Source organism: Astatotilapia calliptera, chromosome 19 (genome assembly GCF_900246225.1).
Source record: "Astatotilapia calliptera chromosome 19, fAstCal1.2, whole genome shotgun sequence".
Lineage (NCBI taxonomy): Eukaryota > Metazoa > Chordata > Actinopteri > Cichliformes > Cichlidae > Astatotilapia > Astatotilapia calliptera.
Window position 1 is genome coordinate 2,436,010 of NC_039320.1, and position 16,385 is coordinate 2,452,394.

The 16,385-nt window shown below is 39.8% G+C and overlaps 1 protein-coding gene across 5 annotated transcripts in view; it reads right to left on the minus strand.

The window, feature by feature from the left end:
- The window catches only part of klc1a (kinesin light chain 1a), a 45,070-nt gene that overhangs the window by 6,610 nt on the left and 22,075 nt on the right, over positions 1 to 16,385 (minus strand). For 3 of the 5 annotated variants that reach the window (XM_026151830.1, XM_026151833.1, XM_026151831.1), the window contains exons 8-14: positions 12,996 to 13,169; positions 12,619 to 12,718; positions 12,305 to 12,357; positions 11,769 to 11,836; positions 11,440 to 11,548; positions 9,926 to 10,087; positions 1,421 to 1,554 (exon numbers count right to left, since the gene is read on the minus strand). In XM_026151830.1, coding sequence (XP_026007615.1) covers positions 1,421 to 1,554; positions 9,926 to 10,087; positions 11,440 to 11,548; positions 11,769 to 11,836; positions 12,305 to 12,357; positions 12,619 to 12,718; positions 12,996 to 13,169 — 800 coding nt within the window. Of the gene's footprint in view, positions 1 to 1,420; positions 1,555 to 3,560; positions 5,444 to 9,925; positions 10,088 to 11,439; positions 11,549 to 11,768; positions 11,837 to 12,304; positions 12,358 to 12,618; positions 12,719 to 12,995; positions 13,170 to 16,385 lie in introns of those variants that run through there. The other 2 variants (XM_026151832.1, XM_026151834.1) reach the window with 2 other exon arrangements.

A 16,385-nucleotide genomic window follows, 5' to 3' on the forward strand; every position in this document is an offset into this window, starting at 1 on the left:
GACATTAGTAGTTTCATTGCAAATGCTCTTTCACATGTCCTGTCATAGCATGTGAATGCCAGTATTATTTTCCCATTTCATCAGTTAGTTCCCTTTGGTTCTCTCGTTTAACAAAGTTCAGGTTTGGTCAGGACAACAGAGGTGTTCTAAAAGCATCATTCAGAGATTCAAATTCAGAAAGAAAAAGTGCAACTTTTATACTCTGTTATACATTCGACATTTAAATGTCTGAAGTTATTCATGTCATCACCTTGTTGTTCTGAATGCAGTAATAAAATATACGTAAACCCATTCTGACCTTCACCTCCAGTCGCTTTCAAATTCCACATAATTTTGAAGTTTCCTGTCACGTGAAGTAAACAGACCGTAAACTCCACTTTTCAGTGGGGGAGTAAATAAGCGGTGGTGGTTTTTGCAAGCTAGTGTTGAACTAAGTTGATGTTTGAAAGTAAAATCACTTCCTGACAGTGGAAGTCGTTCAGATGAAGAACTGTTTATGTGAAGGTTTAACAGAATACATTTTAACCCCAGCAGCAAGTACACATGTGAATAACTGTGGTCCACAGCCAGACTTTAGACTCCACTGTGCCAGACAACAGTCAGGTGTGTGTATTCCAACTCCTTCCGCCAAAAATGGAAGCCGTTGTTTACACCGGTGCAAGTACGCAAATATTCAGTTGTCATGAAGCCTGCGTGAGATGTCAGGCACAAATCACCAATGTAAATGTTTGGCTGGATTGTATTTGGACATGTGGCGAGTATAAAAACATGTATGTTGTTGTAACTATTTGTTGTAAATATTAGACCATTTTATGACATAAATTTTTTTCTTAACATATTAATACTTTTCCTGTATCTCTTAACGCAGAACATTAAAACTTTTTTTTTTATAAAAATACATTTTTCACAAGATATATTTTTTCCTCTTAATATTAAATTTTTTTTTAAATACATACCTTTTCCATAATTTGGATTTCTCCCCATGAAATAACACTTGTGTTTTAAAATTTTAAAAATATAAATCATACACTTACTATAATTCTGCATTTTCTTAAAATACTGTCTCTTTTTTATGTAATATTTCCTTACATAAAGGAAACAAAGCGCCTACTGTTGCCAATGACCAAACCATGAACTGTAAAGAAAAGGTTGAATGCATCGCAGTGCAAACAAATGCAATGGGAAAAAAAGCTGATGCGTATGTGCCAGAAAAAGCTCCTCCATCGCTCCATGTGCAAACACAGCTTTCCACCACTTCACCACCAGCAAAGTACAGTGAATCCCTTCTTTGTTTTTGGTTAGTACACCAACTGCCGTGCTGCATGATGGAGGGCCGGCTTGATCCTCCAGGCCTCCAGTGCAAAGGGTGAGTCAACCTGTAGCGGGGTGGGGCAGGTGTCTGGGTGGAGTTGATAGTTACCCGGGGTTTTTGGGCTCGCTGTCTCGGGACGAGCCGCCGCCTTTCAGCTTGCGAACGAGTTTCTCGCTGCTGCGGCGGATTGACGCTCGTAGTTTACTGAAGGATCCGCTCCTCTTCAGAGAGCCGGAGCCATCCTGGTGGGACACGTCACAGAGTCACTCATACACACCGCTATCCAACATATTTAGAAGAGTGCAGACACAGAATGTAGATTAGCATCAAACCAGCGTACACTCTCATTACTGCTTCAAACACATTTTCTGCTACTGTGCTTTAATCGAGAGAAGTCTGTGCATCTTACTACTGACATGACTTAATAATTAAAACTGTCCAAATCTAGGCTACACATACTCACACCCTATCTGCACACTGGTATATGCTAATATATTCACACAAACACTCAGTAGATCACTGTGTGATTTAAAGGAGTCCAATAGAACAGCTCTGCTACATTTAGTTTTACACACCTTGTAATCATTAGTCTGTTTGTATTACAATTAGCATCTTGAGCTGCTGTACTGGACTGCATTTGCTTGTCTCGTGCAAAATTTCATGTGCTTACATGATGCAGTAAAGCAGCACACTCATTACAAACCAGCAGAGATGCTTAATGCGTCATGTGTGGCTTGTACTTCAAAAATAATGCTCCGTGCACTAAACAAGACTGTATTTATTTTGTTACACTGCATCTCATTCTGAGAGACTTCTACCCCTAAACTGTGGCACCATCAGCTGGTGTATTCTGTTATACATTATTCTCATCTTTTCAAATGTGAAAGGCTACACAGAGTGGCTCTGGAGAAGTCACACTGCATAATTTAGTGGCACCATTTTTAAGGTGTCAGCTATATGCCTATAGATGGCCCCAAAATCAAAAATGACATTACATGAAGAGATCTTTAGTGTGAGAAATATAACACCTCTGACATTTCATCTTCATTTAGTCCAGGGGTGGGCAAGTCCAGGCCTCGAGGGCCAGTGTCCTGCAGGTTTTAGATCTCACCTTGGGTCAACACACCTGAATCACATGATTAGTTTGTTACCAGGCCTCTGGAGAACTTCAGGACATGTTGAGGAGCTAATTTAGCCATTTAAATCAGCTGTTGGATCAAGGACACATCTAAAACCTGCAGGGACACCGGCCCTCGAGGCCTGGACTTGCCCACCCCTGATTTAGTCTCAGCACAGCTTTGATCTCTGACTGTTAAACTCGATGCACTTTATTGGACCTGCTAGTTTCTCACCTGCACCACTTCCTTTCAACATGTGTTGTTGAATAATAATAATGAATCAGAAGTTTGACTGAGGAATAGGGCAGCGTCTTGTGTGGGAGAGAGCGACTCAAAAGGCTATACATAGATTTTTAAAAAAACAATTTCATATTTTTTCCAACTTGGATGCCTTAAATGTTTCCATTAACCATTGTCATCATATCCAGCAACATGGTAGGATCAGAGTGGTGAAGCCAAAATAGGTCAGTTACTTCCTAGTCCTGGCAGAACTCCATTTATTTTTGTAAAAATGTAGAAATAAATTACAATAATAATTGAAAAACTGATCCAAAATATGAATTAACTAGTTCCAATGATTTTTAATGTTTGCTTAAACTTTTGATCGGTTGGTTTTTTTTATTAAAGAAAAGTATGTCAAAGTTTAAAAGCTGTTACTGCCATGAGTTGTCAAAGTAGTCATGGAGAACCAATTCATACTCCAAATAAACTGAATTTTTCACATCAACGTGACTTTTACCTTTAAAAACTAGAGCACACCTAAAATATGGGGGAAAAAAGTTGATCTGTAACTAGCTAGAGAGACAGTTAAGCATCACCCAAACATACCTCAGAAATCAAATGAAGAATATAATATGCTATTGATTTCTGACATAAACCTACCCTCTGAGCTTCTGGGAGATTAAATTTAAATATGCATTTTTTCAGAATTGAGTTTTCAAATCTGCAGAACATCCATTATCTGATTTAAACAGTGACATAAAAGATTCAATTTACTGGACTGCGGATATGGTGATTGTTCTTCCTTCCACTGCTGCTGTATCTGAGCAGGACAGGTTTAGAGCTCACTCAGTTATGATGACACACACACGGAAAAGAGAAGGAACACACAAAGAGGCGACAGGCACAGGTTCAGGTGAGCAAAGAGTTTAAGTTTTATTAGAAGTTAAGAAAGATGCACAAACAGGACAGCACACGCAGAAGATTAGTAGCAGGAGGTGAGATCAGACTGAAAAGGAGACTAATTAAATTCCTAAACTTTCAGCAAATGCAACAATAATGCTTTTATACAGCAAATTCTCTGTAACCCCCCCCACACCAAACCCTGACAACTATATACACAGATATACAGAAGGTAAACAGAGAGAACACACAAGGTTTAGGCTCTGTATCAGCCAAAAGCTTCACTTTTTTCAAGACCCAACCTGACAAGTGGAAAACTTGAACTGTTGCAGCGTTTCTCCCCGAGACTTAACCATGTAAGCCCACTGCACATTAACTCCAATCACCTTTATGTGTCCTCTTATTGACATCACAACATGTTTTTGTCTGATATCAGTGCAAATGATGAGACAGCAGAGTGACACAGCAAAGACTAAACTCTAAACAGGAGCACAAACCTACAGAGCCACAATCAGCGGTGCTCCTGATCATGCTGACGAGTAAAGTCGATGTTTTTTACAGCGTGTTACGTGACTACCACATGAGACGTTTTCAGTTATCACTACGGATTCTAAAAGCTAATGTTGAATTAAATTGCGCGGATGATAAAAGAGAGATGAGAAGCTTCTAACCTCTACAGAGGGAGAGAGAGAGAGGAGGAAGGAGGCTTTAACATGGACCTCAAGCCTTCTCAGACCTTTTTTGTTGTTGTTTTTGGCTCATCTGACCACGACATCAACAAAATGTCATCACTTTTGCTCCTGTGAATGCCTTTGCCAGTATTGTAGTGCTGAAATGTTTTAATTTTTTTAGCCTAATGAAGTTTGAGGTTTAAATCAATCATTTGCACCTGGGTTGAACACAGGATGTCATGTTCACACAGCAGGAAGTTGTTGTTTTTCCTGTGTTTTTTAAACCACAATCTGTCATTTTTAGACCTCAAACACAGTTTACAATTTGTTGCACAGCGGCACTGCTACTGCTTTTTCCCCTGTTTTGCTGTTTAGTTTGGTTCACTGTTTAAGATAAAGATCCACTGGATACAAACACGCACATTCTTGTTGCATTTTGCAGTCATTCTGCGTGACCCTGGCCTTTAAAATCGATGGACCTGTTCAGCAACACTTCATTGATCTCTTTTTAATCACAAAGAAAAGTTCTGACCAAAATTTTGCTCCACTTTAAAACTAAATATAGCACATATTTGGTCATCTCTTTTGGTCATCCACTTTTTGCTTTGATTTTAATGACATGAAATTTTAATGATGAAACTTTAATTGATCTTGTGGTCAGATTTGTACCAAATAAGAAAGTTCATAATTTTAGTTAAAGAAGAGTTCAGTTCAGGAACTTTGTGTCAAACACCCCTCAAAGTTCCTCCAAAAACAAGTCTACAAGCAAAACGAAAGCACATTTTAAAGATAGGAGAGTGACAGAAAGAGAGGAAGCAGAGGAGCAGAGTTAAAGGACAAGGAGAAATATCAAGGTATGAAGCACAAGTTTACTGTTGCCATAAAGAAAAATCACCCCAGTCCTCTCCCACCCGCAGCAGATACACATTCTAGCGCAGTGCTTTAGCACAAGTAGAAAGCAGAGGGTTGGATTCGGACACACAAGCTGTCTCCGTATTTCTGCCAGAACCATTTTCACACAGTTCCTGTTCCCAAAAACAACTGAGATTGGGGTGTAAAAGCAACATTATCGCTGTGGTTGAACCCGGTGTGAAGAATCCCGCCACAGAAAAGAGCTGAAGGAAAACTGCAAAGCTGAAGGGGCTGAGGCGAGGTGAGGCGAGGCATCCGTCATGCAGAAGACAATTTTTAGAACCACTACAAGGCATCTGGAGTTACGCCTGCCGGTCAGACAGAGCAGATTGAAGAGAGAAAGACGCAAATGCAAACAGTAAAAGAGAGGGGAAAAGACAGTAAGATGAGATATGGATACAGAGGAGCAATTAAAGAAGGGTGAAGAAAGGAGGGAAGCATACAGGACAAAGACTGAGAGGTTAACAGACAAACCAGACACAGCGTCTCTCCACCCGCCAGTGCAACACATGGAAGACAGAGATCAATAAATGATTATACAACAAAACCCAACACTGTACTGGACAGCCAACACAGTATGGGTGGGCTTTAAGTTACAGTCATTACAGTGACATAATTTGATCAGAAGCAATTATTTTAATATTCTGATTTGGGAAAAGAGCTCAAAAAAACCTGTTAAAAACATCTTCAGGAGATCTGTGTCTCACATGAGCGTGATTGGTAACCACTAGTGTTTGCGTCACTAACCTCTGTGTTATAGAGATTCTCATAAAAGCAGCAATAAAAAAAATTTTATGTGCAGTTTTATTTTCACAACAATCCAACTTTACATGGGGAAATCCTGGGAAACCCTGGATGTTGTCTATTGCTCTAAGTAGCTATTTTCAAATGAAATCTGTTCTTTCCAAATCACAGGACTCACAGCAGGAGATAAAAATTAAGAGATAAATAATAATACTTCTGTATTTTCACAAATATGAGGTAGGATAAGATCATTTTAACAGAATAATGGTTGTGCAGTCGGGGGACTGAACTACAATAACACTTCTGTTCCAGCCTCCTCTAGTTTGTGGGAGAACAAAACCATCCAGACCGCATTATATTCCTTCTCCAAGGCCATCGGCCATTTTCCACAGCTTGTTCCAGATGGCCTCGGGTCTCGTCCACTCTCAGGCCCAAACCTCTAAAACTCAAACTAAACTAAATTAAGGCAGCAGACAGATAATGTCAGGGTGGACTCTTAAATGCCTGAATGCTCTGTGTGGTTATTAGGATGATTTATAATTTTACCATGAAATTACCTGTTTGTAAATGTAACTCACAACTGTGTAACCATTTGGTAGCGCCCCTGGCCTTTTCTTTTGGCAGCTATTTTGAAGAATTATGTAAATTAACTTTAATGTCAGCAGTCACATGGCATAAAAAAAAAAAAAACTACATTTATAAAACAGGAATATTCACACGTCTGGTTTCAGGAGGTGAGCTGCAGAGGCCACACCACCAGGTTCAATTATATTTTTAATTTAAAAAAAAAAAAATCGAATTATATGCGCTAAAGGCAGGCTGAAACATCGAGCTTGTGCGAGAATCTGAAGAAAAGAAAAAAAAGAAAGCAGAGAGGCCAAGCTTCAAACTTTCTAAGGTTTGTGTTTTGTGTGAATTTACACGAAGAAACAAACAAACAAAAACACGGTTGTGGAATCATATCTCATGTATTCCAGAAGTATTATGAATGGACACCTAAACCTATCACAGCTGTGAGAGTGCAGGACAACTGGCAGGCTCTGCCACTAGGTGGAGCACTTACACAGCTCAATCAGGTGGAGAGAGACGCTGTGTCTGGAACATAGCTCATCAATACATATCAGTAAAGTTAAACCTTGTTAGGTGACCACAAAATAAACAGAGGGGTGCAGGTAAAGAGACATGTGAGAGTAGCCAGAAAGATCAACTTTTTTGTAACAGAACTAAATGTTTAGTTTTGTGTTTTTTATCTTCATCCCAGAAAATGAACTAAAATAGCTGGGAGCAGCAACACAAGTCAACCTAATGATAATCAGAATTGATCATTTATTCGGTCTGAACTCTCCCATCTTCTCTGGCAGCTAACAAGGAACAAATGGAAAAGAACAAAAGGCTGGGAAAGTCACACTTTACATTCTCTGGCAGCAGATCACCACACGTATGCAACGATCAGAAACATAAACACATACACACATGCAGATCACCAACATCAACAAAGAAGGAGTACAGTACAGAGCCCATGTTGAGTCAGAACAGACTGATGAGTCACAGACTCATTTGTATTAAGTGAGAAGAGAGAGGTTTTCACAGCTGCCTGTGGAGAGAGCTGAAGTGGAAGTGATGATTTGTTTGACAGGATGAAAAACAAAATGTACTCTGACAACTGCAGGGAAGCAGTGGAGGATAAACATCCCCAGACATATCTGTTTTTATCCATCTAATATTAGAAATATGAGCCAATTGCAACTGATAGTATACAAGTGCAATACAAAATTACAGAATTTTAAAGATTTTGATATTTTCAGTATGCTGCAGAATGATGTTGCTATTGTAGAGATTTGAAAAGAAGATAAGTGCATGCTAATAATACACAAATAGTGTATGAAAATAACTGGATACACCCAGTATTTCCAAAATAATACTTCTACTGGAATCTTGCATAGTGCTTTTGCAAATTCTAGTTCTTTATATATTTAAGTTCCATTTACTTTTGTAAATCCTCTCTAACTCGTAGGCTGTGGAATTGTGCTGGTGTAGAAGCTGTGAAAGCTCCCTCTTGGGATCAATAAAGTGTGTCTTCAAATCCAATTAAAGGCCGATAGTTGATTGACTGATTGATCGTTGTATTTATACTGACTTCATTTACTGTTTGATCAAAGAAGATTTAAGGACAAAACAAAAGCTCCTTGTCAGATTTTCCTTCCAGCTAAAGTTCTTTCCAGATGAGTCCGGCTCCTTTCCTGATATAAATAGGTCCAGAGATCTGCAGGCGATTGTCTGCTGTGTGCTAATAATCCATTGACAGGCTACAGTTTATAGGCACAGCTATGTGTCACACCATACCGCCTGCAAGGACTACAACTAGAGGTGCAATAGGAGATGCTGATTGGTTGTTCTGGGCTCTATGACTACTGTTGCTATGCGAGCAGGCCAGCTCTAAGCAACAGCAGGAGCAGCATTTTAGAAATAAGGTGGTGAGCAGCCTACAGCGACCCTATAACTACATATTCTGCCATTGCAGTGAGGACAGGCTGAGAAAATTCTGCATATTCTGAAATGTACCAGCTGATTGAGAACAGTCGGTCTGCAGCTGAGGCAGCGAGGTGGCATCAATGTGTGTGACCAGAGGGGTTTTTAAAGCTTTTTAGACATTAGTTGGAAAAGCTGTACAATAAAAGAGAGTTTAGTGAAAAATACTATACTATACTAAACTATACAAAGAGCTACGACTCAATGACTGCCAACGACTTAAGCTCCAGCCAAGTGAATGCTCCAGCAGAGCATTTTTTCACTTGATCTCATTAATCAAAGTCAGGGTAACAGCGACGCACAAGCAGGAAGAAGAAGCGGGAGAGCAGAGTAACTGCGACTGTCAGTCAGGATTATCAGTGTAGCATTGTACAGTTTGATCCTTTTGAGCTAGTCGGACAAGATTTAAGTCCTCATTCAAACATTTTAGTCATAGATGAAGAAACAACCTCACTGTATCTTTCATGACCGAAGCCACTAAGGCTACGTTCACACTGCAGGCGAAAGCGCATCAAATCCGATTTTTTTGACCCTATGTGCGATTATGGTGCGACAGTGTGAACGGCACAAATCCGATATTTTCAAATCCGATCTGGGTCACTTTCGTATGTGGTACTGAATCCGATACATATCCGATGTCTCAGAAAGCGACTGCTGTTTGAACGGTCAAGTCGCATTAAATCCGTCTTTTACATCACTGACACAAGACAGACGCCAATTATCCGCGCCAGAGAAGACATCGCGAACGCTTCCTGGCCATCCGGTGAAACTGCTGGGAAGACAACGTTGGAGAAACGTTAACATTTTATTTGTACTGCATAACCTGCAGGTTCTGACAGAAATCTGCAACTATCCTTTGAAGCACCTCTCCTCTAAAACAGCAATAGCCTAAGGATCATTATTAGGTTATCTACATTATTATGTAAATAACAAAATAACTTAAAGCAAAAATCGGGAAACATGAAGTCCGAAGTCTTTATATTAAGGCCATCAGTCAAACAATATAGTTTGTTCTGGGTCTAAACAGAGCGCGTTGTGTATGACGTCTTCTTTTGCGCATGCGGGCCACTTTGAGCGTTCACACTAGAGCGCGTTTGCTGTCACACTTTATTTGTAGTGTGAACGAGCAGACAAAAAAAACGGATTTGATCAAAAAAAAAATCGGAATTGAGCATTAAGACCTGCAGTGTGAACGTAGCCTAATTGAAGAGATAATCCCCTCACTGGCCTCCAGTGGCCCCTCATTCTCACTATAACTTTATAGGGAACCATCAGTTGGCTTGATTGACAGCAAATAAAATAATCCAATCCAAGCCAGCTCAATGTGACCAAACTTTAGCATTTACATTAACAACTGTGTTTATTATAGTTTCTGTGCTGAGGAAACTTTAACAAGTAAAATGACTTTGTGGATGACGTCAGTCCAGAAAGATAGAGGAGTTATTTCAAGTCGACATGTCTGTGTCCCTGGTTTGAGAACTCTCAGTAATGTGCCGAGGGCTGTGTACTGTACTTACCCCGTTCCATTCCACGCTCATACTCACTTCCTCGCCGCCGTCTGGCCCGCTCTCATACTTCACCGTGTCAGAATTCAGGCTCTCGCGGCTTCGCTGCTTCTCTCGGGCCTCCGGCTCGCTCAGCACCTCAGCCACGCGCTGCTTGTGCACATTGTCCAGACCCTGATGTGTGCACACAACAATAAATAAATGCCAGTTCAACAAATCCAATTAAGCATAAGCTAAACCCATGTACTAGTCGGACCTCCAGCACAGCCTCACCTACACAGATACACTGTACAGCTGTCAGCAACAAGTGCTAATTCATCCAATCCAATTAATACTAAATCTATAGACTTCTACTGCCTGCTGCTCTAAACCCAGCACCTGGGATTTGCTGATTAGCAGTCAGAATAAACCTGGCAGAGGACAGAAAATGAAAAAAAAAATCCAACTAATTATTGGTAAATTAGCTTGCTGACCACTAGAAATTCAGTTAAACCATTTTTGAAAAAGCACACTTTCAATATGGAGCTAGAGGAAAGCACCTACCTAAGAAGTCACTGCCCATTCTAAAATTTAAAAATATCATTTTTGACTATCTTTACTGCTGTTTTGATATTTACAGAAATCTTAAAGACTTTTTTAAACGTTCAGTTTGGTGGAAAAAACAATTTTGCAACCATGTGATTAAAAGAACATACATGTAAGCATCTAATATAGTGAAACTTGAACAGCAAACCCATGGTGCCAGTGCAGCTAAATTAGCTTTTCTGTTAGCTGGTGACTTCCAGTGCTACCTTGCGTAATTAAAACTGGCCAACAATACGGTTACACCACAGTACAAAGTACTTTCTGTGACTCTGCCTGAGCGTTTAATTATTCAAGGAGGGAAAAACAAACACGGGATGTTACACTGCCAAACAATCATGCTGGCAGAGTCTGGTCGCTTATTTTATTTCTACTAAAACCTTCTCCACTTGTATTATCTAAATGCTGATTAAAGGTTACATTCATATCGGGATCGAATCTTTCCTCAAGCAAAAAATGACAACGCTCCAAATATATCAAAGGAAGTTTGTGGTGTTAAAACGAGGCCCCAAAGCAGATCCGACTAGTTATAATGGAATTATTGTAATAATTACCAAAATGTTATTTTAGTTTCTACAGCTGTAATTTCAGCAAGACAATGGGGAATTTTATCTTAATAACATGTGTGTCTGTTACTGAATAACTCAATGTTTACATGTTGATGGAAAACCTAATTCAGGATAAAAGCTGCAGGACTTAGACTCCATTAAGTCTCATAAGTAACACCATCAGGGGCAGCTAAAAACAACACCAAAGAAACCAAACTACGCTCCAGGATTCTGAGTGCATTGCATTTTTCCAATTTCACAGCAGCTCACACATTTTCTGCCTTTTAATGTGACGCAAATGCTCAACGGACCCGTTTCATCTGAGCACCGATAACAAGTCATCTGCTTCTATATCTACAGTCCTGTGTTGTTAGTCACATTATCCAGAGGCCACACCTGCTTTCTGGAACGCATCGCAGCTTCCTCCAGGGTCCCAGCTGCCTCTAGCTTGCCCTGCCGCCTGTAGAGGGCACCAAGGTTTTTCAGGGTGGTGGTAACCGTGGGGCTGAAACGACAACCGGTGGAAATTTAATGTCACAGAAAATCGTTTTGGCAAAAGAAAATAAAACAACAAGAACAACACGACTGTCTTATAGATGGTTGGCCACAGCTGGTTTAATTGCTTACTACATTTTGTTATGTGTAAACATTTATATATATCATGTATCAGTTTGCTTCCTGTGCTGAGAGTATCACCCATATTTACTCCGTGGAAAAACACTGACCTGTCGACTTTACAGGCTTTGTACCAGCCTCCATACTCTCCAAATGGTGAACCGTCTTTCTGCTTCCCCTGTGAAACACCAATTTGGTTTAGATTTAAGAAATCTGCATATATGATATAATAAATCAGACATTTAAGGATGGAAACCAACCCGCTTACATTGTATGTAGTCAGTTTACATGGAGAAGTGTTAGCAGTGGGATTATAATTGGATCAGTACTTCTTCCCCAGAACATCTAAACCTATTAAACCATGAAATGAACTCTTAGATGGGAGAGTGAAGGACTCGGACCATCATCATCAGTTTTTACTGAGACTTAATATCCTAATCCAATCTTTGTAAAGTCAGTCTTTCTTATTTCATGTTAAATAAGGTAAAAGAATTCAGAGAAGTTTAATGCAGAAGTGTTTTTTTTTTAACTTGGTGTGTTTTGATCCTGTGCAATTATAAGGTTTTGTCTTTAACACTGAAACCCAAAATTAAGAAAGCACAACAGAAATTACAATTATACTTGTATATATGTTTCAGGCTCTCACCTTGCTTTGCTCCTCTCTCTCCTCAGCATGCATCCAGATTGGTTTGTTCTCATCTGCAAAGAAACATACACACAATCAGTCCTGACAAACTCAGATAAGCAGCTAGAGACACCTTTGAAAAGTCACTCTGACTCTGAAGTGCTGTTTTCTGTTTCTTTTCGGCTCCATCCTTCACTAAAATAACAGCAGCCTGAACATATTAACCTTTACTTCAAAGGAGAGACTTATAAAGTTGTTCATGCATGCAAGTTACTCTAAGTTTAAGCTACTATCTGCAATGTCTGAAATATAAAAAGTGTGTGAGCACTTTGTACCATCAACAGAGCCAAACTCCCGTTCATGAGCGCGGGTTAGGATTTCTTTATACAGGGTCTCTGCCTGCTTGAACTTGCCCTGCTTCAGGTAACAGGATGCCTGAAAAACACAAACAATAAGAACAACATGACACTGCGAATGAGCAAAGTCAGAGCTCGCTATTCAGCAGTTAGCAGTAAGGTCCAGCAATGGGATGTCAGCAACACACAAGAAGCTTCACAGGACTGGGAGAAGCTGAATTAGTTTTTTCTTCTTCCTTTTTTTTTAATTTTTTTAAATAAAATAATTTAAAAAGAGTTGTCATTTTCATGCCACTTGTCATCTGCAGATATTGATTTTTATTCCGCAAATTGACAAATACTTCCATCCTTCTCACCAAGTTGTTCTTGGTCTTGGCCACGTTGGGGTCATCTGGGCCCAGTTTGGTCTGGTAGATCTCCAGGGCTCTCATGTAGTAGTACTCCACCTCCTCATACTTGCCCTGGTTCTGACACAGCAGGGCCAGGTTGTTTAGTTGCTTGGCCACATCTGGGTGGTCCTTGCCCAACACCTGGGACAAAAGAGGAAGAGATATGAACTTTAAACAACCCATTTCTGCCATGTGCTATTTGGTCAGTAACACTTAGCCAACATGAGAAATGCTGGTCAGACGGATTTAGCGCCTTCTACTGAGTTTCACTAGTGTAAACATTCAAATGTGCAACCTAGTTTAAATCCTCAGGTCCAATGTTGTAAATTTGGATTTCCAGGAAGACCGGAAGGGTGTTTGTCAATACGTTGGAAATGTTTGTTTCATCTCCTGCCAAGCTGCTTTGACTTGCTGCACTCTGTTTGTAGTGCGGCTGATTACACTACATGTATGTTTGGAGCAGTGTGCACAGAAGATGTCACATGTGTAAATTTGGTCTAGAGTACTGGGGATCAAGCCTGTAGCCTTTGCTACATACAGTACATGCCTCCGTAGGAATTTTGGCCTTTTGTGGATTAATAGGCTACTAACCTGCTTTAATAAATAAAAAAATAAATAAAGCTGTAAAACAAAACAAAAACAACACCCAAACCCCCCCCCCAAAAAAAAACACTTCTGGATTAAGAAACAGCCTTTAAGCACTGCAACCTCTTCCTGTGAGCTAAGAAGAGTAAAGGTCATTAGAGTAGAGTGCAGCAAGACTAAAAGACATGTATTGGGGCTAGATGCTAAATGACCCCCCCCTCTCTCTCTCTCACACACACACACACACACAAAAATGCAATAATATTTTTTCTTATTATATGATTCTAACTGCCCAGTAAAGATGTAGCAATCATAGGTGGATGAAAGGAAAGAAAACAGAGAAGAAAATGAAAAGGATGTGCACGGGTGGAATCAGTGAACACACATGGGTGGCTGGTGTTGTTGAGAAAGGGATCTGATCAGTTAAAAAGAAACCACCCTGAGTGTCACGTTTATGGTTGTAAATGAAAACAAGTGAACAATTAGTTTGTTTTGATTTCTAGTTTCAGTTTACTGCTCGGTAAGTTTGTGTGAGGTCTTAGAACTGCAGGATGATCCCCCCCTCCCTCCCCGCTGGAGACCGACAGCGTCTTTGATCCACAGGATGGTGCAGAGCTGTGTGAGCGGAGATACCTACAGTATTCACTCAGGCCTGGCCTCAATCGCCTCCTCCTGCACCACATAACACATCTGAACGCTTTCCTGTAAACAGCATTAGCTAGAAAACAGATTGCCATCAGCACCACAAAACTGCTGAGGATCTGATCATGCCTACTGATGCCTTCAACCACCAAATGTTCTGCAAAAATTCTGTGGCTTATTGAAAGCTTTCAGGCAAAGTAAACACACTACATACATGTTCTGGTCGCCCTTTTCTAATTAAAAATTAGTTACTTAAACCTTGGAATTTGAACCTTAAAATTCTGGTTTGGTACTGAAAATGTCAGATATGAGGAAAAGAGGAAAGGCTGCAAGTTCTTGCAGGTAGCAGATCTGCTAAGTTATCTATAATTGCAGATATTCGAGTACTGGAGTAACTATAGCATAGACTAAATGTTTGAAAAAACACAATCAAGCAAAAAAGATTTCATCACTGTTTTCATTTTTGCAATCACCGTCTTTGTGTTTTGAAACCAGATGTGATGTATGCTTGACTGAGAAACCAACACACTGCGTGCTCATGTGGTAGCAACTAGGTGATTACAAGGCAGACCCAGCCTAAAGCATATCCTCCTTTATACTTGTTGTTTTACCATAATGGGGACCAATTTTCAAAATGAATATAATGGTATATACACTAAAATTGAAACTAGTGATCAGCTTATAAACTTGTCAGGTAAAGTGTTTCCTTACTCACTTATGAAGGAGGCCAAGGACACTTTTCTCATAGACTAGAATTTTTTATGCAACCAGAGGATTCATACTGCTGACCATTACAAAGACAACATATTTAAGACACTTGTATACTGGCTTCACTTTACATAGCAGACCCTACATCCATTGTTTAAATGCAGTCTGTCATCTGCAAGTTTCTATTATCTTGAATCTTTTACAAGAATAACGCTGCTGGCATTCCACATTTTTGCTGTTGCCATGAACTCAAATAATTCTAAAGGCTAAAAGCAAGAAGTATTAACACTTTCTCAATACTTCACAAGGGAAACTTTAAGATGAGTCATATTTCCTTTTTCTCAACAACTTTCTTCAACAGATACAGACTGCAATTTACTTTGCCCTGACAGATTAGTGAGGGCAAAGTGAAAAGGATATGATACACACACACACACACACACACACACACTTCCAGAGTTTCTACAAAAAGGCGGAATGACGAGAGGGGGAAAAAAACATCCTTCTGATTCAGCAGTTCTGCTGCAGTCACTTTGCAATGCCCTGGATGTGCAAAACCACTCCGGCTTAAGCAAGTGCATTATCATCTCAGTTTAAGAAGCATGAAGAAAAAAAAAAAAAATTAAATGCCTCGGCTTAACCAAAGCTGACGTTGCATTCTCAAGGAGACGAAGGAGAAGTGGGTTTGTTCAAAGGCAAGAGCTGAGCATAAACAACAGAAAGTGTCTCCTGCGGCTCGTTTGTAAGTATCAAATTAATACAGGCAAAACAGTAGCGTTCGCTCAGGATAAAGAGCCTGCCCTGTGACGAAGGCTGAATACTGATAAAAAAAATTAAAAAAAAAAGAGGAGAAATTACATAAAGGAGGTTGACTACAGTTTATTTCTTATGCAAGCAGTGAGGAAAAAACAAAACAAAAAAAAAAAACAGACTTTATGACTTTATGAGTTTTATGTAGTTTTTGTAGATGTGTGAATGTGTGTGTGAATGGGTGAATGACTGAATGTAGTGTGAAGCGCTTTGGGGTCCTTAGGGACTAGAAAAGCGCTACACAAATGCAGGCCATTTACCATTTACCATGTACTTTGTAATATATATATATATTAAAACACTTTTTGGAAAGAACAAAGACTCACTGCTGCTTTTCTTTTTTTATTTCCAGATTTTGGCCAACTGCTGTTTTACTCTGAGGCCTCAGTCGTTGGTGATACCCCAACCTGAAATCTATTATATCACAACATATCAATTTTGTTTTTTTTAATCCTTCTTAACAAGTATAGTTGACTTTTTTTGGGGGGGGGGGGGGGGGACACACATGCCAACTCAAACAGCCATAGCCGATCACTGTGTGCAAGGCCCGACTTCTGCCAGCTACAGCTGAACTACAAATTAGCTGTCCAAGAAGTTTATGTTCAGTTTTAT